The sequence below is a fragment of the Mustela nigripes genome, chromosome 2 (genome assembly GCF_022355385.1).
Source record: "Mustela nigripes isolate SB6536 chromosome 2, MUSNIG.SB6536, whole genome shotgun sequence".
Classification (NCBI taxonomy): domain Eukaryota; kingdom Metazoa; phylum Chordata; class Mammalia; order Carnivora; family Mustelidae; genus Mustela; species Mustela nigripes.
In genome coordinates this window covers 108,538,457-108,560,147 of record NC_081558.1, presented here as the reverse complement: position 1 = coordinate 108,560,147, position 21,691 = coordinate 108,538,457, and the positions used below count along the sequence as shown (strand labels likewise).

Genomic DNA, 21,691 nt, shown 5'->3' with positions numbered 1-21,691 from the left:
AATATATAATAATATATAATACATAAACAACATATTATTTACATTATTGTTTATATTTATAATACATAATATATATGACATATATACTATATATTATTTATATTTATATTATTATTTATTACTTATAAGATGGGGATGGAAAACAGGTTATTAATTTAAGGATTAAATTACTTAATATATGTAGAACACTCACAATGTTTGTAACACCTACAAGGTGTGTATGTACCACCTGAGAGCTGGCTTTTCTTATTATTATTGTTATTGTTATTATTTATATTGACTCATTCATGCATTCATTTGTGTATTCACCAAGCTCCTCCCATAAGCCAGACTCCACCCTAAGTGATGAAAATACCAAAATAACAAGACAAGATTTTTTGCTCAGGGAGCTCTCAGTCTGGAGGGAAGGAGGATATGTAAATGAAGTCAGCATATAATATATGTTGATATACAGCCCTGCAAATGATCTTTCAGGAGCATAGAACTTTGCATTCGTATTGTTGACTTAGGTAAAGGAGATACCCAAGATTAAAGAAGAAAGAGAAACTTCCAAAAATATATGATGAAGAAGAACTTCCGAGGAAGAGGGAAAGAACATGTGTAGAATAACAGACATAGGCTCTAGGAACCACAAATTGTTCAGTGTATCTGGGTTATAGTGATCCATAGTAAGAGAGAGAGCTAGAAACAAGCTAGGAAGGTAGAAAGGAAGCAGAAAGTCAGGAATTTTGAATGCCAGGGCTAAGGAGTTTGGATTGCATTTTTTTCCTGTATTTTTTTCCATCTATGGAGATCCATGGATCATTCAAATGCTTTAAATTGATTATGTATTCCCAATTTGCCAACATCATGTCACTCCCCATTACCTCATACTGGCCCCTCTTTATTCCCTTGTTGCAGTGATGGGTGGTGCTCTCTTCCAGTCATGAGCGCCAACAGTAGGCCTCTCATGATCAGTGACCGTAGCTTGGCATCTTGAAATCAGTGTACTAGGAAAATATATACCAAAGAAATGAAATGGGGGCATCATCAGTATCATTACTATTATTTTAGAAAGAGTTTACAGTTTACAACACTCCACTGCCGTTATGTTTCCTTCATGACCACCATAGGCATTTCTTTCTTGAGTTACTGAAAGATATCAAACAGGGTCTTGACATTTTTAGAAAGGTAATAGGTTCTGAAAATGATTTACCAATAATCTAAAGTTAATCTTGATTATTTTGGGACCCGCCAATGTGTGTTTCAGTAAAGAAAATAAATAAGACCTCAACTTTAATATTGAGGCTATCAACGCATTTGGGCCTCTACAGCTGTTATACAAACAAGTATTAAAGAGTCTTATGAATAAACATGTTGCCTGATTCACAAACAGCAAATTGTGTTTACTCTATGAGGTACCTAGGCTGTCCTCAAATGCCCTGTTTTAGGGAACATAGGGTGAGTCTAAGAAGAGTAATCTGTGTGAAGAAGCGGGAACTTCTGCTTCCACTGGTCTCTTTAGTAGGAAGAACAAAAAAGTTTAAGAAATGAAATGCTGTGCTTTTTGAATTAATAAAAATGTAGACATTTGAGCAAAGACAATTACCCAGGGCAAAGAAAGACTTATATAATGATAAAAGGGTCAATCTACCAAGAAGACAGAACAACCGTAAATGTGCCTACACCAAACAAGAGAACTGTAAAATATGTGAAATGAAAACTAATAGCATGGGAAGAAGAAATGGACTAATCCATGATTCTAGTTAGAGACTTCAATGCCATTCCCTTAATAAACAATATGACAAATACACTGAAAGTTGGCAAGGATTTAGAAGAACTCCCAATACCAACAGAACCCAATAGGCATTTATAGAACACTGCACCCAGAAAAAGCAGAATTAATGTTTTTTTTAAGTACCCAGAGAATATCTACCAAGATCCAACATCTCCTGAGCCATAAAACATACCTCACCAAATTTAAAATAATTGAAATAATTCAGAAAGTATTCTTCTACCACAATGGAATGAAACAAGAAATTAATAACTGGAAGAGAACAGCAAAATCTCCAAACCGTTAGAATCAACACATTTCTAAACAATCCAAGAGTTTCAAAGAAAAAGGAAGTTTCAAAGGAAATCAAAAGTATATTGAAGCTGAGTTCAAGTAAACATATAACATATGTGAGATTCAGATAAAGCAGTCCTGAGAAATTTGTAGCACTAATGGAAGAATGCTAAAGGCAACTGAGGAAAAGTCTCAAACCAATAACCCAAGCTCCTGCATCAAGAAACTAGAAAACAACAACAATAAGAAAACAAACTTAATAGTAAAAGAAGGAAGGAAATAATAAGGATAAGAGTAGAAGTCAATAATAATTTTAAAAAATAGAGAAAATTAATGAAGGAAACGTTGGTTTTCTGAAAAGTTCAATAAAATTGAGAAACTTTTAACAAGGCTGACAAAGAAAAAAAGAAATAGGATACAGATTATTAATATCAGAAGTGAAATGGAATAACCCTACAGACCCTGCAAACAACACAATAATAAGTGCAAGAAATAATAAGTGATCATAGCTAAAAGCTCTACACACATAAATTTGCCAATTTAGAAGAAATGGATCAATTCCTCAAAATACTCTACTGACCACAACTCGCTCAATATGAAGCAGATAACTTCAGTAGCTCTACAACAATTAGGAAATTGAATTTATAATTAAAGATGCTCCCCAAAAAGAAATCCCCCAGCTGAGGTGATTTCACTGGAGAATTCTATGAAATGTTTAGAGACGAATGAGCACCAATTTACATAATCTTCCTCAGAAAATAGAAGAGGAAGAAACAATTCCCAGCTCATTCTGTGAAGACAGTATTAACCTGATACCAAATCCAGACGAAGACAGTCACAACTAAAACTACAAACCTCTATCTGTCATGAATATAAATGCAAAAATTCTTATTGAAATGTTAGCAAATAGAAATTAAGTAACATATAAAAATAATTATATATCATGACAAAGTAGGGTTTATTCGAGGGATATAAAACTGGTTCAGTATTGGAAAATTAATCAGTGTAATCTACCACATTAACTGGCTAAAGAAGAAAAATTACATGATCAGATAAAATGATGCTGAGAAAGCATTTGGCAAAATTAAACACACACATTTCTGATAAAAGACCTCAAAAATATGCAGCAGGAACTTTTTTGATTTGCTGAAGAATATTTATTAACACCTGTAATTAACAGCTGCTAGTGGGAAAAGACTAGTGCTTTCTTTCTCCTTAAGACTGGGAAGAAAGCAAAAGAGTCAACTCTCAACTACCAGTATTTAACTTGGTAGTGGAAGCTCTAGCCAGCACAATAAGGCAAGAAAAGGAAATAAAAGCCACACAGATAAGAAAGGAAGAAATAAAAATTGTCCTTAATTGTAGATGGCATGAAAATCTTTGTAGAAAAACCCAAGAAATCTACAACAAAATTCCCAGAAGTAATAAATTACTTTAGTGAAGTTGCAGGGTACAGGATCATATGAAATCAGCTGTATTTCTATAGGCTAGCATTCAAGAAGTGAAAACAAATTAAAAATACAGTAACATTTATAATTATCCAAAGAAAGAAATATGTAAGTGTAAATATAATAAAATATGTATAGGATTTGGCATGCTGAAAACTACCAAATGCTGATGAACGAAGTCAAAGACCTCAATAAGTGAGAGACATACCATATTCATAGATCTGAAGATGCAGAATAGTCAAGATATCAATTCTCCAATGTTTGACCTGTAGGTTTAACATGATTCCTTTCAAAATCTCAGCAAGGTTTTTTGCAGCTATAAACAATACATTCTAAAATTTTTATAGAGACCTAGGAATCAGAATAGCTGGAACAGTTCTGAAAATGAAGACTAAAGTGCATTTCACTGACCGCTCCTATGTTCTGCTCTGTGACTTCAGTCCCTGGCCATAGCTGATTGGACAAATTGAGGAGCCGATCCATTAACTGGCCCATGATCCAAAAAGATGGCTCAAAGGAAAGCTCAGGACTAAAAGAATTCTAGATCTTGAGCATTTGAACAGGGAGGAACAGCTATCATGGCTATGAAAGTGGGTCTGGAAGTTCATGTCCAGTTAGGAAACAAAGGTCATAGGCAAGATGAAATTAAAGAGGAACAAACACTGGTAGTAAGCAAGGGAACATGGCAATCAAGAGGAAACATGCAATGTGCAGAGAGACCCAGAAATCATGATAGAGACAGCCCCCGAGGGAATAGCTTTTGATCCTTGTGGCTTTCCAGCTTTCATAAAGTCCAACTGCGCAATGGTTCCTGCTCTTGGATTTCTGTGGGATTCCTCAGAGTATTTATATATCTCCTCTTTCTGGGCTCGCCCAATCTGGGCTGTGTCTTCTGTACCCGAAGAGCTGAACTGACATGGTGCAGTAAATAGACATCTCTCCCAGTTAAAAAGAATAATACAATGGAGGTGGCACAAAGTGAGCATTTGCTGTATCTTGTCCCACTGTTCTTTCTTCTCTGCCGCCTTCTCAAAATTAGGCCTTGTTCTCTTGCCAGCTTTTTTGGCTTCTGATCAAGTGAATATCCCCAAAGTCAATTCAGGGGAGGAGAGAGCTCCTCAGGGGGTGGGCCTCCTGTTAGCCCCTGGTGCGCTGGGGGGACTTGAGCTATTCAACAGCTATTCAGTCGTTCTGTGGAGAAGAGAGAAGGATGGGGTGTGCCCAGAGTCTTTTCTTCTGTGTAGCTTTTAAAATACCCTCTTACTGATGGTACTGTGACAGGGAGAGCAAAGTTGCCTGGCTGTATATGAAAAATAAGTGGGAGAAGCAGCTGGATGGGATGTATATTGCCTGGGCTAGGGGTGTCCAAAGAGCTGGATTCTAGTCTTGCCTCTGTTACTCAGTACTAGGTGCATGTTGCTTTATTGGGGCTTGGTTTCTCCATCTGTAAAGTGGAGGATAACAACCGTTTACTATGAAAGACATTCATAAATCACGAAGAAACTGTAGTTGTTCCAGCATGGGATGTGGCTTCCATTTACCTCTCCCTCCGCTCTCCTCCTTGCTCCCTTCACCTTGGTCATGCCGACTTCCTTGATGTTCTATGAAATGTGCTGGAGCCTGTCTCTGGGCTTTTGCACTAGCTCTTCACTTCACCTAGATATAATTTCCACAGATACCCTCATCTCCCTTTTACCTAGGTCTTCACATTTACGTGTCCATTTCCTTTTGTCTGTGTGCCTTCCTAGAATGTAAGCACGAGAGGAACAGGGGCTTGTTTGGCTCACCACTATACCAGTAGAGCCTGGAGCATAATTATGGCTCAATAAATATTTGTTGGATCATTAAAGGGGATTATGTCTGGACTGGATATCTAGTATTGCTTCTCTAAAGAAAGACCTTCCTTGGGGCATCTGAGTGTCTTAGTTGGTTAAGTGTCTGACTCTTGATTTTGGCTCAGGTCATGACCTCAGCGTCATGAGATCCAGTCCTGCTTTGGGTTTCACACTCAGTGTGGTCTGATTGAGATTCTCTCCTTCTCCCTCTACTCCTCTTCCCTGCCTGCACACACTCTCTCTCTCAAATAAATAGAATCTTAAGCAGGCTTCACATATGGGGCAAAACTCTACTTGGGGCCGCATCTCATGACCCTGGGATCATGCCTGGAGATGAAATCAAGAGTCTGATTCTAAACCAACTAAGTTACCCAGGTGCCCCTGCTGCAAAAGTGTTTAAAGGGAATTTAAAAGAATTCTTTATCATCATTTTCTCCTCCTCCTTCTTCATCACCATCATCATCATCACCATCACCATCACCATCATATTAATAGTCAATGAAAACTAAGTGCATTGGGGCGCCTGGGTGGCTCAGTGGGTTAGGCCGCTGCCTTCGGCTCAGGTCATGATCTCAGGGTCCTGGGATCGAGTCCCACATCGGGCTCTCTGCTCAGCAGGGAGCCTGCTTCTCTCTCTCTCTCTCTCTCTCTCTCTCTGCCAGTCTCTCTGCCTACCTGTGATCTCTCTCTGTCAAAAAAAAAAAAAAAAATCTTTAAAAAAAAAAACAACTAAGTGCATTATGTGTGCTTTGCATTCTACTAAATGCTGTGTAACACTATTTTAAAAATTCACAACAACCCTATGAAGTATATCTACATTATTATTATTTTCATTTTAGAGATGTGGAAAATGGATTTTAGAAAAGATAAGTAACTTCTGTAAGATCTCACAGCTAGTAAGATTCAGAACTGCATCTCTAACTCTGGTCTGTGTGACAGGAAGCCCACTATTGCTCAGGAATCTAGCACTTGAAATGTACCATGAAATGAAGACCCATTTGTGGTTAAAATGAGTCTAATGCTCACAGGAGTATCGGCAAAACTACTGATCAAGGGCTGTTTGTCTTCAGGACAGGGACATTAAAAAAAAAAAAATTAACATTCACAAAGCAATTTCTGGTACACCAGGACTAGGTTGGGACTATGACATAATATAATGATCCTTTCTGGTTAGTTATTTTGGCTGGGAGACTAAGAAGCAGAAGAGGTTCACTCCTGGTGGTTAAAGAACTTTTGATAAAGTGATGGTGGTCATGATTAATTATTTGCATTGGTAAAGTAATCTTTAGAAATACTCTGTAGCATTCTACTCTGGAAAGTTGGGTAAATCCACACATCTTCCAGTGCCACCTTTAAATTCTTTGGGTTTAGGCTCAAAATGGTTTCACCTCAGTGCCTGAGGAATCAGCTCCTGACAATGTCTTGACATTTCAAAACCTTGGTTCTGCCTCTGGATGTCTTTTAAAAGGATAGATGCCCAGAGGCACCTGGGTGGCTCAGTTGGTTAAGCCACTGCCTTCAGCTCAGGTCATGATCCCGGAGTCCTGGGATCGACAGGCTCCAGCTCTACGGGGAGTCTGCTTCTCCCTCTGACCTTCTCCTCTCTCATGCTCTCTCTCTCAAATAAATAAATAAAATCTTAAAAAAAAAGGAAGGATAGAGGCCCAGGATTCCAGCTCAGCAACTCTGAATCAGAATCCTCCTGGGTTCTACCTTCTCTTTTTATGGTAAATCTGTTTTCATGAATTTCCTTTACATACTGTGCAAACATGTGTGTTCTAACAAGTCATTCTGTACATGTCATTGTGTGTCTTTGCACCTACTGTTCCCTCTATCTAAAATTAATTAATCCACCTTCTGCATCAAGTTATTTCAAAATAATTCTTCAAGCACACTATATCCAGAGCCTTGCCTCATTTCCTTGGGAGTTTTAAGTACCTTTCAGTAGCAGAGTGGTTCATCAAAAGTATGTTTTCTAGAGTCAGACACCCTCAGTGTGAATTGTAGTTCCAGAATTGGGCAAGTTATTTCACCTCTTTATGTTTTCTTTCCTCATCTATAAAATGGGGATAATGACACATCCTCATGGGTTTTCTGTGAGCATAAATGAAGTAATTTATACAAAGAATTTAGTCCAAAATCTTACAAAGTAAACATTAAATCAATAGTAGGCAGCTGGGATTTCCATAGCGTTGTATACAAGCTTTCACATTATTATTTATCACTCAATACCATAGTACTGATTTATGTTCTCCCACATTAGAATATAAGCTTTTAAGAACAGGAAAAATTGAGGAGGACTTTACAGTGTGAGCACCTACATAATGTCTTTAATAAAACACAACTGACCTTAGAACAATGAAGGGATTATGGGTACTGAGTCAAAAATCCATCTATAACTTTTGGCTCCCCAAACTTTACCAAGAGCCCACCGTTGACTAGAAAGCTTACTAATAACACACTCAATGAACACCATTTTGAATGTTATATATGTTCTTACAATAAAGTAGGCTAGAGAAAAGAAAATGCTATTAAGAAAATCAAAATACACTTACACTACTGTACTCTGTTTACCAAAAAATCTGCATATAAGTGGACCCACACAGTTAAAACCTACGTTGTTCAAGTATCAAGTGTATAAACACTCAGCAATATTAATTGATTACATGATGAGATTTCATTACCTTCCTAATAAGTGGTGTTTTTGTAGAGAGGAGAGCATAAGGGTTTAAGGTGGAACATACCTTGGATGAATCCAGGCTATATTATTTGGAACAATTTAGCTTCCTTTATTAGTCAACGTGGGTTGCTGTGACAAAATGCCCATAGAGTCTGTTAAATGACAGACATTTATTTCTCACAGTTCTGGGGACTGGGAAGTCTAAGATCAAGATGCCCACAGATTTGGTTCTCAGTGAGAGCTTTTTTTCCTGGCTTGCCTTCTCATTGTATCTTCACATCCTGGAGGGAGAAAATTCTGTCTCTTCCTCTTCTTCTTCTTCTTCTTCTTCTTTTTTTTTTTTTTTTTAAAAAGATTGTATTTATTTGACAGAGAGAGAGAGAGAGAGAGAGATCACAAGTAGGCAGAGAGGCAGGCAGAGAGAGAAGGGGAAGCAGGCTCGCTGCGGAGCAGAGAGCCCGATGCGGGCTCGATCCCAGGACCCTGGGATAATGATCTTAGCCGAAGGCAGAGGCTCTTCCTCTTTCTATAAGGCCTATAATCTCATGGGGGGAGCTCCATCTCCATGACGTCATCTACACCTAATCACCTCTGAATGGCCTCACTGCTTAGTACCGTCATTTTGGAAGTTAGAGCTTCAACATCGGAATTTTGAGGGGAAATAAATATTCAGTCTGTTATACCTCCCTGAGTCTCCATTTCCTCACCTGTACTCATCCAGACTGTTCGATGCAGATTAAAACAGGTAATATTTGTGTAATATCTAGCACACTACCTGATCCAGAGAAGACCCCCAATAAATGAAGGCTTTTGATTATAACCTAAGAAAAATGCATGGCAGAATTATTCATATGCGTGTAGATCTCAGAAGCTTTAGAATTGGCATGTATATGGGTGTATATATACACCCATATATATATTTGCATATACACATACACACACATATAAATTATATATGTGTATAATTTCCCAACTAAAAACTGATTGTTTATAGTTTCATTATATCTTTTAGAATTCAAAGACTCCATTGTTTTCTGAGGGAAAAAATGGCCATGTTTTTTCTTACTCAGGAAAAAAAAACAGTCTTTGTGGGTACATGAATGGATGTTTCCAGGTCTATCCTGTCTATGTTTTATGGGGACACTTTGTCTATCCTACAGTGTATACATTAAGGAAGTGTTAAACACACACACACACAACTTATACTCCTGAAAACTTTTTGCATGTGTTTATTCCCAAGAATCATTCCTGCTTTGCAACGTATGTTTTTTCAGCACAAAGATCTTACACCTAACAGCAGGAAATGAAGTGTTGATAAAAGAATGTTCTTCAAGGGCATGAAATAGGTAGATTCCTGGGGTTCCTTTTCCTCAGCCCTGTGAACAGGGGCTGGGAATCTGGAGACCTGAGTCTGTGGACTTGTGTTAATATTATAAAATCTCGTCACAACTTTAGGTGCCATATTAGTTCTTCCATACATGATTTCATCTCATGTCTTAGAAAATTGTGTATTCCTTAAGAGCAGAATATTCTTCTCACTATTCCCAGTAGCTACCACAGAACTTGGAACATGCCTAGCTCTGTGGGGTAGTGGGGAGAAAACCGAACCACAGGAAGTCAGGTTAGGGGATCTGAGAACAAAGAAGGTTTGTGGGCATCGGGTTTTTATTAGAATACCGTGTTTACTTGGAGGGTCCCCTATTTTAAACAAATTGGAGAGTGCCCAGGAAAGAATAACCAAATGATTGAAAGAATTTAATGTGGATTATTTAGCTACAGGTTTTTTAAGACTTCACTTAACCCAGGGGGAGGAAAATTGCTTTGCTTCAATGCCATGCATTTTTCATCTGTTTATGTTTCAAGAGCAAACCCAAATTGGATTCTCTTCAGGGCCTGGAACCCAGTGGGTGCTCAGGGAATATGTGTGGAATGAATGATTCAGTGTTTTCCTCCTGGGTTGCCGATTTCTGGCTAGCCAAGAAACTGTCTTCCTCTTTTAAGGTCTGGGCTGTGCTAAGAGGCTGGAGGGACACACGAAGGAAGATGAATTTGTAAACGAGGTATAGTCAGTCTATTCAGTATTAGGGAAGATGTTTCTACTGAATGGTGTGTGTGTGTGTGTGTGTGTGTGTGTGTGTGTGTGTGTACATACATGCATGTGTGTAAGTGTGAAGGAATAATGTTAGAAAAAATATTTTGGGACGAAAATCATTTCTAAACCACAAATTAGTGTGACACAGCCTTAAAAGAGCAACTGAAAGTATTGTTGGGGTAGGGCTGGGGCCACAAGGAAAGCATCTGGATGGTTTGAGTGACCACGTAGGGGCTCTGGAAACTTGCTCTGCCGGGTTGCCTGTCATTGCTGGTTCGCTGTTGCCCTCTGCTGGCAAAACTGTTGTCATCCCAGGAAACCACAAATCTGGAGTTCCTAGATTCCCTTTTACACTGGGGTGTCCAGGCCCTTCATCGAATAGGGAAATGACACTAGTGTTGAGGAACAATAGTGGCAACAGGAGATACGGCAAAGCCTCTGCCAGGAGACATTGAGTATCACAACTAAGAGGATGAATCATGGTTTTCGTCTTTCATGCTCTGCTTACTTGCTATGATTTCTATCTCGGCTTTGGTTGGGCATAATGAGGGGACCCAGACAGGACTAAAACACCTCTCTGTACTGGAGGGGGTGGGTGTCGCTCATCAAATGTGGGGAACAGGAGGATATTCTGGAGGTAGACATCACTATAATATAGAGCAGATTGTGATGTGGGCCACAGCTGAGGCTCTGATAAAAAGCTTGTGTGTCTTTTAAAAAAAAAATTTTTTTTTAAAGATTTTATTTATTTATTTGACAGAGAGAGAGAGATCACAAGTAGTCAGAGAGGCAGGCAGAGAGGGAGGGGGAAGCAGACTCCCTGCTGAGCAGAGAGCCTAATTCGGGACTCCATCCCAGGACCCTGAGATCAAGACCTGAGCCGAAGGCAGAGGCTTAACCTAGTGAGCCACCCAGGTGCCCCAAGTTTGTGTGTCTTTAATGCAAAGAAAGATGATATCTGCTTTGCAAGAGGTAGGCTGGAGACTGGTGAGGGTGAATCTCCATGAAATAGATAGCATTTAAACTGGGGACTTGAAGGATAGGTGAGGTTATTTTTTTTTAAATATCTTTTTATCATGAAAGTAGAATGTGTTCATTGCCAAAAGAAATTAAATACTGGCTAATAAAAGCATGAAAAACCCCAGCACTCAGAAATAATCAGTTACCATTTTGATCTATGGATTTGTTGTTACAAAGTTGGAAGTATACTGAAAGCAACATTTTGTATCCTCTCTTTCTGATTTTTACACTGCATGAACATTTTCCCAATGTTACTGATTAGTTTTTGAAACTGTGCTATTTTATGGGGGAGTATTTCAATGTGTAAACGTGAGGATAGGATTCCCAAACAGCATGAGCCAAGGCATATGGCTTGTACAGCACAAGGATTGTTCATTCTTTACTAATTCATTTCAGAAATATTTTTTGGACACATGCAACCTCAAAGACACAATGTGCAGAACTCTCTCTATCTTTGTGGTGTTCATAGTATAGGAGAGGAGGCAGACGTTAATTAGGTCATCACAGAAATAACTAAAATTGCATCTGGGGTAAGCACTATGAAGGAGAAGTGTGCGGCATTATGTAAGTGTACATTAGAAAGAGCAGAAGTAGTCACCGAGGTCTGGGAAGGCTTGCCTGAGTAAGGAGTAATTGAGCTCAGCACTATAGCAGATAAGTAAAGAATCCCAGGAGGAGGCAGCAAATGCAAAGTCACTTTAGTAGGAGTGGGGATGTTGAAGACAAGAAACTGAAAGATGGAGAAGAATGAGTGCAGAGACTTGACCTGGGATGAGGCTGAAGAAGTTAAGTAGGGCTTGACCATGGAGAGCATTTCAGACCTGGTGAAGAACTTTTGTCATTTCTTACGAGAACTCCGGAGAACTATTGAAATGTCTGAAGCCAAAGTGGAGAGGTGAGGGCCAAATTCGTTTTTTTCAAAAGGTCTCCCTCAAAATGTGGAGAGGTTAGGAGGGAACAAGAGTAGATGTAGGCAAAATGGGTCTCGGTGGCTAGTAGCCAGACCTAGTCAGAGGATGACTGTGATAGTCTAAGCAGGAGATGAGGGAAGACTTGATCCAGTCAAGAGGAGGTCAAAGTCAAGATGGAGATAAGTGGGTGACATTGAGAAATATTTGGGGCGTCAAATGTTTAGGACCTGGCAGATGAGGTAAGGAAAGGGAGAGTCCAGAATGACTCCCTCCTATGTCTCTGGCTTGCATAACTGGAAGGAGGGTTCTTCACCAAGATTGGGAACACTGGAAGAGGACAACGTTTGAAAGGGACAGTAATGTGTGTTTTCTCAGGAGAAAGGTTTCCCAGAGAGAACAGTCCCCGGAGTGGTATATATCATCACATCAGCTCCTTCCAGAAGTGGGTTTTACAACATTCTCATACCACCTGAAGGACCCTCTCTTTGGAGGTGGATGGTACTAGGAAGAAAGCCAATACCATGGCTGGGTTTTATGTCTCTATTTTGTCTTTAAAATGAAGGTAATAACATCCAGTCCAAAGAGTTGTTGTGAGGATTAATAGGACCATCAATATCCAAGGACTTTGTAAATCTCCACAGTATTTCACTGTTACTCCTATCCCTATATTTGTGGTGGATACTGCTGCCAACCCAACTTCAATTATGTTAATATTGGGGATATGAAATTCAATGTTTTTTCCATGAGTTATTCGGGGAAAAAGGTGCGATTGAAGTCTAAATAAATACATATACCACCCAGGAGCTAGAGATGTGGCCCCAAACTATTTATAAATGTGTGTGTTTACTTGAATTCAGACTTTCCCGACATGTAAATTATGCAAAATCTGTGTCACAGCAGAGCACTCTGTGTTCCTAAAAAGAATTCTCTTTTTTCCCAAATCCTTTACCTTTTAAAATAAATCTCATTATGGAGTGCTGACATTTTCAGTAAAACCATTCAACCAAAAGCTGTGGTTTTTTTAGACTAAAACCAAGTCTGGTTTATTAGGCAACAGCTTTTAACTTGCTGCTAAGTAGATGCAAGCTATTTAGAGAAATTTATGTAGATATCCGATAAGACATTTCAGAGTCCCCAGTCTCTTTCTGATTAAGACTGAGAGTGTTAAACAGATCATCTAGAATTCCTTCCTTTTCCCAGTACGTCAGGAGTTGAGTATGGCAGCGTCGTTGAAGTGGAGGGACACTGAGGAGACAGGATTTAAACCAAATCTCTCAGACTCTGCACCACTGATCCTATTACCATATTCTAGTTGACTGACTTCAGATGAGACTTTCTTCAAAGGGTTGTGGGGGATGTAGAGCTAATACTCTTACCACATTATGGCTACCTTACAACAGGACCTCTATCCATGATCCCAGCCTTCTTGTTTTTCCTTTTTCTCCTTTTCTCTCTTCTCTTCTATCTTTTTTCTCTTTTTTACATGTCTACTTTTCCTTGCACTGATTTAATTCTTGGCTTGCCTTGCCTTTCTGGGTTTAGGTTATGCTGTACTGAGGAAAGGCTTATAACTGGGTTGCCCAAAATTCCTTAGTGACTGAGGTCCCTGCCCCCGATCATAACAGCTGATTTTATAGAGCACTGATTGAGAATAATTTCCCCTAATCCTCTCCCCAAACTTAGGAGATGAGCAGGAGCCAAAGACAGGTTAAATATCCAATCCTACAGAGTCAGTAAGTTATAGAACTGGAAGTTTTACCTCCGCCCTCATCTAGCCCAACAACCTTCAAAATTTTTGATTAGCACTCATTTATTCACTCAACAGGAATTTATTTATTGTAGGCTATTTGACAGGAGCTGGATAGAGTCTCTACCTTTTTCACACACACACACACACACACACACACACACACACTTCTGAGCTCACACTGACTGCCACTGTCTTCCCTCTGTATTTTGGTGTCCTTTCTGATTAGTCAGTGTCCACTTGGTACTTACCTCTAAACGTTTTACATATCATCCCTCCTTACAAAAAGCAATGGGTCCAAAAATGAAGGAGGATCAGGATGCTTTGAGAGAACATAATGGAGTGCCACGTTTGTATAGAAGCTGAAGAAATCCTCTTGCATGAGGCATTTGACCTATAAATCATAGGACAGTTAGGGTTATGAGATAATGCTGCAGTCCGTGGGATTTGCTCCTAACTTGGATTTGCTCCTAAGATCAAAGAGATGCTATTTAATAAAATAAATAGGGGAGTGATGTCATTCTGTTTGTATTTTAAAAATAGCACTGTAGTTACTGTGTGAGAATGGATGGGAGTATGGTGTCCTTTCTGTCTTTACATTAGACTGATTTTGTGTGGTGAGGATTCAGGTATAAATCAGTCACAGATCACCCTTTTCAAGTTACCTAAGGAAAACAAAACATGTGCTGAATTAAATTAAATAAAAATAGTGAGTGTTATATCCTAAAGACTATAGTAGATAGACAGCAAAATTGCTGTGAGTGAGAGGATTTCCAGACCATGTGCATTTTCTTCTAACCAGACAGCATTGCTTGTATTTCTTTTTGTTTTCTCTGGTGCAGATTCTGTTGGAATCAAAATTTTCCATTCATGCCCTGAAAGGCTCTCAAAGCCAAAGCAAATTAATTTAGTAAACAGTTATCTAGTGTCTACTTTGTCCTTGGCTCACAAGAACACCAGTTCACTTGTTCAAGGATATGATAGGATGAGCAGATGGCTTGTGGGGGCGGGGGTCAGTGCACCTGTCTCCATTTTATCTTCACTCAGCAACATAACTTTTGGGGATTAGAAAAAACTAGTGTGTGCTGAGTAAAGTTTATAGTAAGAACTGACTTGGGGAAAAGAACAATGTTTTGGTGTCCTTGGAGGAAGATGAGGGTTTTCTAGCAAACAGGGAAGATATGAAGGAACATGAATCAGGTGTCTGTCAACACACTACAAGCTTGTCATTACCCTCATAGATCTCTTCATGGTTACTCACCTCTGAAATTGTATTCTTTCTGCAATCTTCTGTCTTCCCTCCTCCCTTGGTCATGGAGCTGGACTGAGAGAGAGAGGATGGCATTAGGTATCCCTCAACCCCTCTTCTGAGGTGATCAAATCTCCCTATTTTCTGTGTTAGTAGAGGCATTTCGGGGAGTGCCATTATTTTTAACTTGGAAAGACCATGCCATTAACTCGTATCCTCTGTGATGATTCCTACAGGATAGACCACTGGAACAATGAGAAGGAGAGGATTTTGCTGGTCACAGACAAGACTCTCTTGATCTGTAAATATGACTTTATCATGCTCAGCTGTGTGCAGTTGCAGCGGATTCCCCTGAGCTCCATCTACAGAATCTGCCTGGGCAAGTTTGTCTTCCCTGGGATGTCACTGGACAAGTGAGTGTGATATCTTAGATTTGGAATACTGGTTCAGTGGGGGCGTGTCACATAGGGAGTCCATCGCAGAGTTCAGGTTAGTATGGTAAGCTTCGTGAATCCATAGGGAAAAAGTGAAGCTCTACAATTGATTTCATCAATTATTGAGTTTCTACTGTGTGTCAAACACCAGGGATACATCTTTAAGTAAATTTGTACTTTAATATGAGAGCATGAGAAACAAGTGGTTGAATGTAAAAGTGGATGGAACTGTGGGAGCATGGAAGAAAGATTCTCAACCTAATTTGTGTGGCAGAGAATCAGAAAGGCTTTTCTGGAGAAGGATTTGAGCCTACATTTGATGTTGGGTGGGGTTAGCCAAAGAAGGAGAACAAAAATTCAACATTCCAAGCTGAAGGAATAGTCGAGGGAGTAGAGGTGGGAAGAGTTTAATGCCTTTGGAAATTGAAATTATTCAGTAAATTGAGCAGACAGAGTCTATGATGGTTAGTAGCTCTTCTTCTTCTTCTTCTTCTTTTTTTTTTTTTTAAGATTTTATTTATTTGACAGAGAGAGATCACAAGTAGGCAGAGAGGCAGGCAGAGAGAGAGAGAGAGGAGGAAGCAGGCTCCCTGCTAAGCAGAGAGCCCGATGTGGGACTCGATCCCAGGACCCTGAGATCATGACCTGAGCCGAAGGCAGCGGCTTAACCCACTGAGCCACCCAGGCGCCCCCTTCTTCTTTTTTTTTTTAAGATTTTATTTATTTATTTGACACAGAGAGAGATCACAAGTAGGCAGAGAGGCAGGCGGAGAGAGAGGAAAAAGCAGGCTCCCTGCTGAGCAGAGAGCCCCATGCGGGGCTCAATCCCAGGACCCTGAGATTATGACCTGAGCCGAAGGCAGAGGCTTTAACCCACTGAGCCACCCAGACACCCTTAATAGCTCTTCTTAAAAGAAGTCTCTTTGAGCTCTGCCCTGGCAGCTTAGTGGAGATGACATCAACCATCTCAGTATTGTGTTGGCATTCACCATGATACCTGGTGAGATCTGGAGAAAGTTGCTGTACTAAGCTCTTGTTATGGTTTTGGAAGGAACTGTTTTTTCTATATATCTTATATCTAAGTCAGAAGGACAGCAGTCTTCCTCTGAGTCTTTGAATGTGAGGTGCTCCCATTGAATGGTGAACTCCTTGAGGGAAAGTACATTGTTTTTATTTGTTTGTGTAGTTTTGTTTCTCTAAACACCTGGCCTTGGGCCTAACAAATAGTAAGAGCAGGAAAAAAAAAAGTGCAATTCAGTCGAGTGGTTGGTTTCTTTACAAAAAGCACAACATATCAAAGATCTGTTTTTTAATTTACTTTTCATAGATGTAAGATGCAACAAATTGATTTTTTGCTGAGTTTTCAAACTTTTGGATATTTCAATAATATAAGCAGTTGTAAATATATTTTTAAATATGTTAAAATATTTATTTTCAGGGAATATCTCCCTCAACCCAGACTCTCAGTTCTCAAGCATTATCTCCCTATGTAATAGCCAATAGTTACACATTGTTGTTGTTTTAAAGAAATAGTATGCAAATAAAAAAGAATACAAATGTTTCTGTATGCATTTATGTGTGTTTATACATATTTATAAGTAAATATCTGCACATGTACATTTGTCATAAATTACTTTACACAATGGGAACACATGTCATAAATTGTTTTCCCTTAAGATATTTTACCCAATGATATTATGCCTTGGAGATTTTATTATATAATCATCTATAGATCAACTTCAATCTTTTTAATAGTACAGAATATTTTATTTGAAAGCTAATTTATTTATCCAGCCCTTCATTAATGGATATTTATTTTTACCTTTGCTATTACACACAATGCTACTATAACTATTCTTGTGTAAAGGACTTGGCACAAATGCGAAAATATTCCTATAACGTAAATTCCTATTAGATCAGAAGTCTTGTGAATTTTAACTAATAGATGTTGTCAAATTGCCTTCTACACAGATAACACCAGTTTATACTCTATACGTTATTATGAAGTATATTATAGAGTATATTATAGCATTTATACATTATACAAAGTATACAAGTATCCTTTTCCACACATCTTCACCAATATCACACATTATGAATCTTCTCTTGCTTTGCCAGTGAGATAAAGAAAAACAACCCATTTTTGTTTTAATTTTCATCTCTAGAACTTGAAGGAAGCTGAGGATGTTTTTCTTATGTTAGAAAGCCCTTTTATTTATTTTTCTGTGACCTGCCTAATCACGACAATGACCTATGTTTTTTTCTATTGGGACATTGATTTTTTTCTTATTGATTTGTAAGAGTTCTTTAACTGTAAAAGAATTTGTCCTCTGTTCTGCCTTATATTTTACAAATATTTTTTTTTCAGCTTTTCTCAGCTCTCTTTATAAGGCTTTTTTTTTTTTTTACTTTCTTTGAATTTTGGGTTGTCAAATGTATCGGTCTTTCAAATCAACTTTCTACATTTACTTCTTTTTGTGAAGCCTTTCTCCACATTGAAATTTTAAAATATATTCCAAATTTTCTTCCAGTGTTTTTATAATTTTATTTTTTTAAATAGTTAAATTAGCATTTCATCTAGCATTTACCTTAAGTGAGAAAAAAGATATGCAATCCGCTTTATTTTTTTTTACCTAAATGGCAGGTTAGATTTCTCAGCACAATTTGTTCAATACTCCATCTTGTCCTCTTTAACATATAACCTTTATCATGTGTATTTCTCTTTATTTCTGGAATCACCATTCCATTTATCTGTTTATTAAGGTACAAAGTGGTTTCCATTATTATAATATTTCATTATGTTTTCATATCTGATAGAGTTAATTCCCTGTTCTTTTTAAGACTTTTTAAAGAATTTATGTTTATTTATGCATATTTATTTTTGTCTGCCAGCTTAATTAAAAATCCTATTTATACTAGGATTCTCAAATATTAAATCAACTTTGAATTCTTAAGATAAACACATTTAGTCATGATGTTTTGTTCTTTTTACACATTGTTGGTTTCAGTGTGCTAATATTTTATTAAGGAGTTTTGTGTCTATGTTAATGAGAGATATTGGTCTGTTATTTCACATTTGCAATATTTTATAAATATTGGGTAACATCATAAATCTTTGATTTTGTGTTAATTTTTGTAAATTTTATTTTTCAAGGAATTTGTTACACTTACCAACATCGTGGTATTTGTTTTTTTTTTTTTTTAAAGATTTTATTTATTTATTTGACAGAGAGAGATCACAAGTAGGCAGAGAGGCAGGCAGAGAGAGAGGAGGAAGCAGGCTCCCTGCTGAGCAGAGAACCTGATGTGGGGCTCGATCTCAGGACCCTGAGATCATGACCTGAGCCGAAGGCAGCGGCTTAACCCACTGAGCCACCCAGGTGCCCCTCGTGGTATTTGAAAATATAAACATGTTAATAACATTCTTTTTTTTACCACATTAATGTATATAAGATATTTAGTGATATCCCTTTTATTTCCTGATTTTGGTGATTTGTGGGTTTTTTTCTTTTTTTCCAATGGACCTTTCAATTTTTTTGGTTTTTAAGAACTTGCTTTTAGTTTTGTTAATTTTCACTCTCATTTGATTTTTATTTTGTTGATTTCTGCTCTTTCATTTATTTTTTCCCCATTCTTGTACTTACTTTTTGGTTTACCTTTCCTTTCCTTTTTTTTTTTTAACTTCTTAATTTGAAACCCAAAAATATCAATTTTAGCCCTTTCTTCTTTTCTGATATGAGTGGTTAAAGGTCTAGATTTTTTCCTAAGGACTACCTACACTGGACCTCATAGATTTTGACATATTGTGCTTCTATTATCATTCAGCAAGAAGTAGTCTCTAATTTATTTTGCGATTTCTTCTTTGAGCCATTTCTACTTTAGAAATTGATTTGGCATTTTCCAAATATTTTGAGTTTTCTTAAGATTTTAATATTATTTAATTTTAACTTAGAGAATATGTGGCTTTGATTTTAACCTTTATAAATATATTGAGACTTCTTTTTACTGACTGAACAGAATGATCTTGTTCATTGGAAGAGAATTCTGTATATAGTTTTCTATAAATATCATTTAGTTCATTATATTTGACAGCATTGTTTACATTTGACAGATATCATTTAGTTCATTATATGTGCCAGCATTGTAAAAATCTATATTTTTACAGATTTTTGTCTAGCTTTTTATTGGTTATTGAGAAAGGAATGGTGAAATCTATCATCATGGGGTTTTCTTGTTGCTTCTTTAATTTTATTATTCTTTGCTTCATGTATTTTGAGAGTCTTTTATTAAGTACATATACATTTATAATTAATATGACTTCCTGAAAAATTGAGCTTTTCTTATTATGAAATATTTGTTCCTCTTTATCTCTACCAGAATTCTATGTGTTGAAGTTTATTTTTAGTTTATTGAAGTTTATTTAATTTTATTTTATCCACTCCATCATTTTAATACTTTTTTTGCATAGTAAATCTTTTTAAAATCCATTTACTCTCCACATCTTAGTATTTCAGCTATATTCCTTTTTTTTTTTTTTTTAAGATTTTATTTATTTATTTAACACAGAGAGAAGATCAAGAGAGCACAAGCAGGGGGAATAGCAGGCAGAGCAGGAAGAGGGAGAAGCAGGCTCCCCACCGGGCAAGGAGCCCGATGAGGGACTTGATCTGAGGAACTCAGGATCTCAGGATCATGACCTGAGCTGAAGGCAGCTGCTTAATTGACTGAGCCACCCAGGTGTCCCCAAACCTCATTTCTTATAAAGATCACATAATTGAATCATGCTTTTAATCCATTCTGATAATCTCTGCCTTTTAATTGGAGTGTTAATCCTTTTACATTTTATATAATTTTAATTTGATTGAAGTTGAGTCTACCTATTACTTGTTTTCTGTTTTTCCTTTCTAGTTTTTATTCTTTTATCCTCTTTTCAACAGTCTTTTTAATTATTTGAATCTTCCTAATTCAATTTTAATATTTCTGTTGGCTTTTTAGCTATAACATTTATGTCATTTTGTGATTACTTTAGGCAGAATTTCTTAATATCAGCACTATTTACATTTTGGACAGGATAATTCTTTGGTGTGGAAAGCTGTTCTGTGCATTGTAGGATGCTTAGCAGTAACTCTGGCTTATACCCACTAGATGACAGTAGTACCCTGCTTCTGTTATGACAATCAAAAAATGTCCCCAGACATTGCCAATGTACCCTAAGGGCAAAATCACTCCATATTGAGAACCATTCCTGAAGGAATTATAGTGTATTTAATTTTTCACAGTCTACTTAGAGTTAAATTTTTTTTTTAAAGATTTTATTTATTTGACAGAGAGATATCACAAGTAGATGGAGAGGCAGGAAGAGAGAGAGAGAGAGGGAAGCAGGCTCTCCACTGAGCAGAGAGCCCAATGCGGGACTCGATCCCAGGACTCTGAGATCATGACCTGAGCCGAAGGCAGCGGCTTAACCCACTGAGCCACCCAGGCGCCCTAGAGTTAAATTTTTAATGCTATACTTCAAACATAGAAATCTTGTAAACATTTTGTTCTAGGAATGTAAGTGTTGGATATGGTATGATGAAGTTGGTGTGGTCACAGGCGAAAATGAGAAAGCAGCTTAGAAGAAAGAAGTTTATTATATTCACAGGTCCAAGATAGGAGGTCACCGTATGCCACATAGGGCACAGGGGAATTCACCAGTGGCAGTCAGGAGGCTGAAAGGTCAGGAGCTATGAGAGAACTTTGACCATGGCCTTTACTGGAGTTTCTACAGGAAGGGCAAGGCATGACAAAGTAATTAATTTGGGGATTGGCTAGTTTTAGTAATTTTGGTGGACTTTAAGTCATAGGAGTAATCCACTGTTTCTTAGTACCTGACCCCGGATTAATTAAGGCAGAAGAATGTTGCCTCATAGGGTATATGGACCAGACAGAAGAGGTATGACTCTGGGTTGTTTTATATGCATATCACTGGCGTACTCTGGGTTGGACTATCTCTAAAAATAAACTATTTCCAAGAGTTTATTGCCCAAGAGGGGCTGTCTCTCCCCAGACAGAAAGTCTCCCTTAATATGTAAAAACATCATAATATACATTAAAATATATACCTACCTTCATGCAGACACCTATACAATATGCATGTAGCACTATTTACACCCCTTCCTCACTGAGCTTCATGGTGCTGTTGTCATGCATATTACTTGTATGTGCATTTTAAACCCCCCACCATAA

General features: G+C 37.8%; 1 protein-coding gene across 1 annotated transcript in view; it reads left to right on the top strand.

Moving 5' to 3' along the window:
- TPRG1 (tumor protein p63 regulated 1) overlaps positions 1-21,691 on the top strand; it is a 117,433-nt gene that overhangs the window by 20,213 nt on the left and 75,529 nt on the right. Inside the window, exon 3 of the mRNA XM_059388027.1 lies at positions 15,266-15,442. Within this exon, the coding sequence (XP_059244010.1) occupies positions 15,266-15,442 (177 nt within the window). The remainder of the gene's footprint in view (positions 1-15,265; positions 15,443-21,691) is intronic.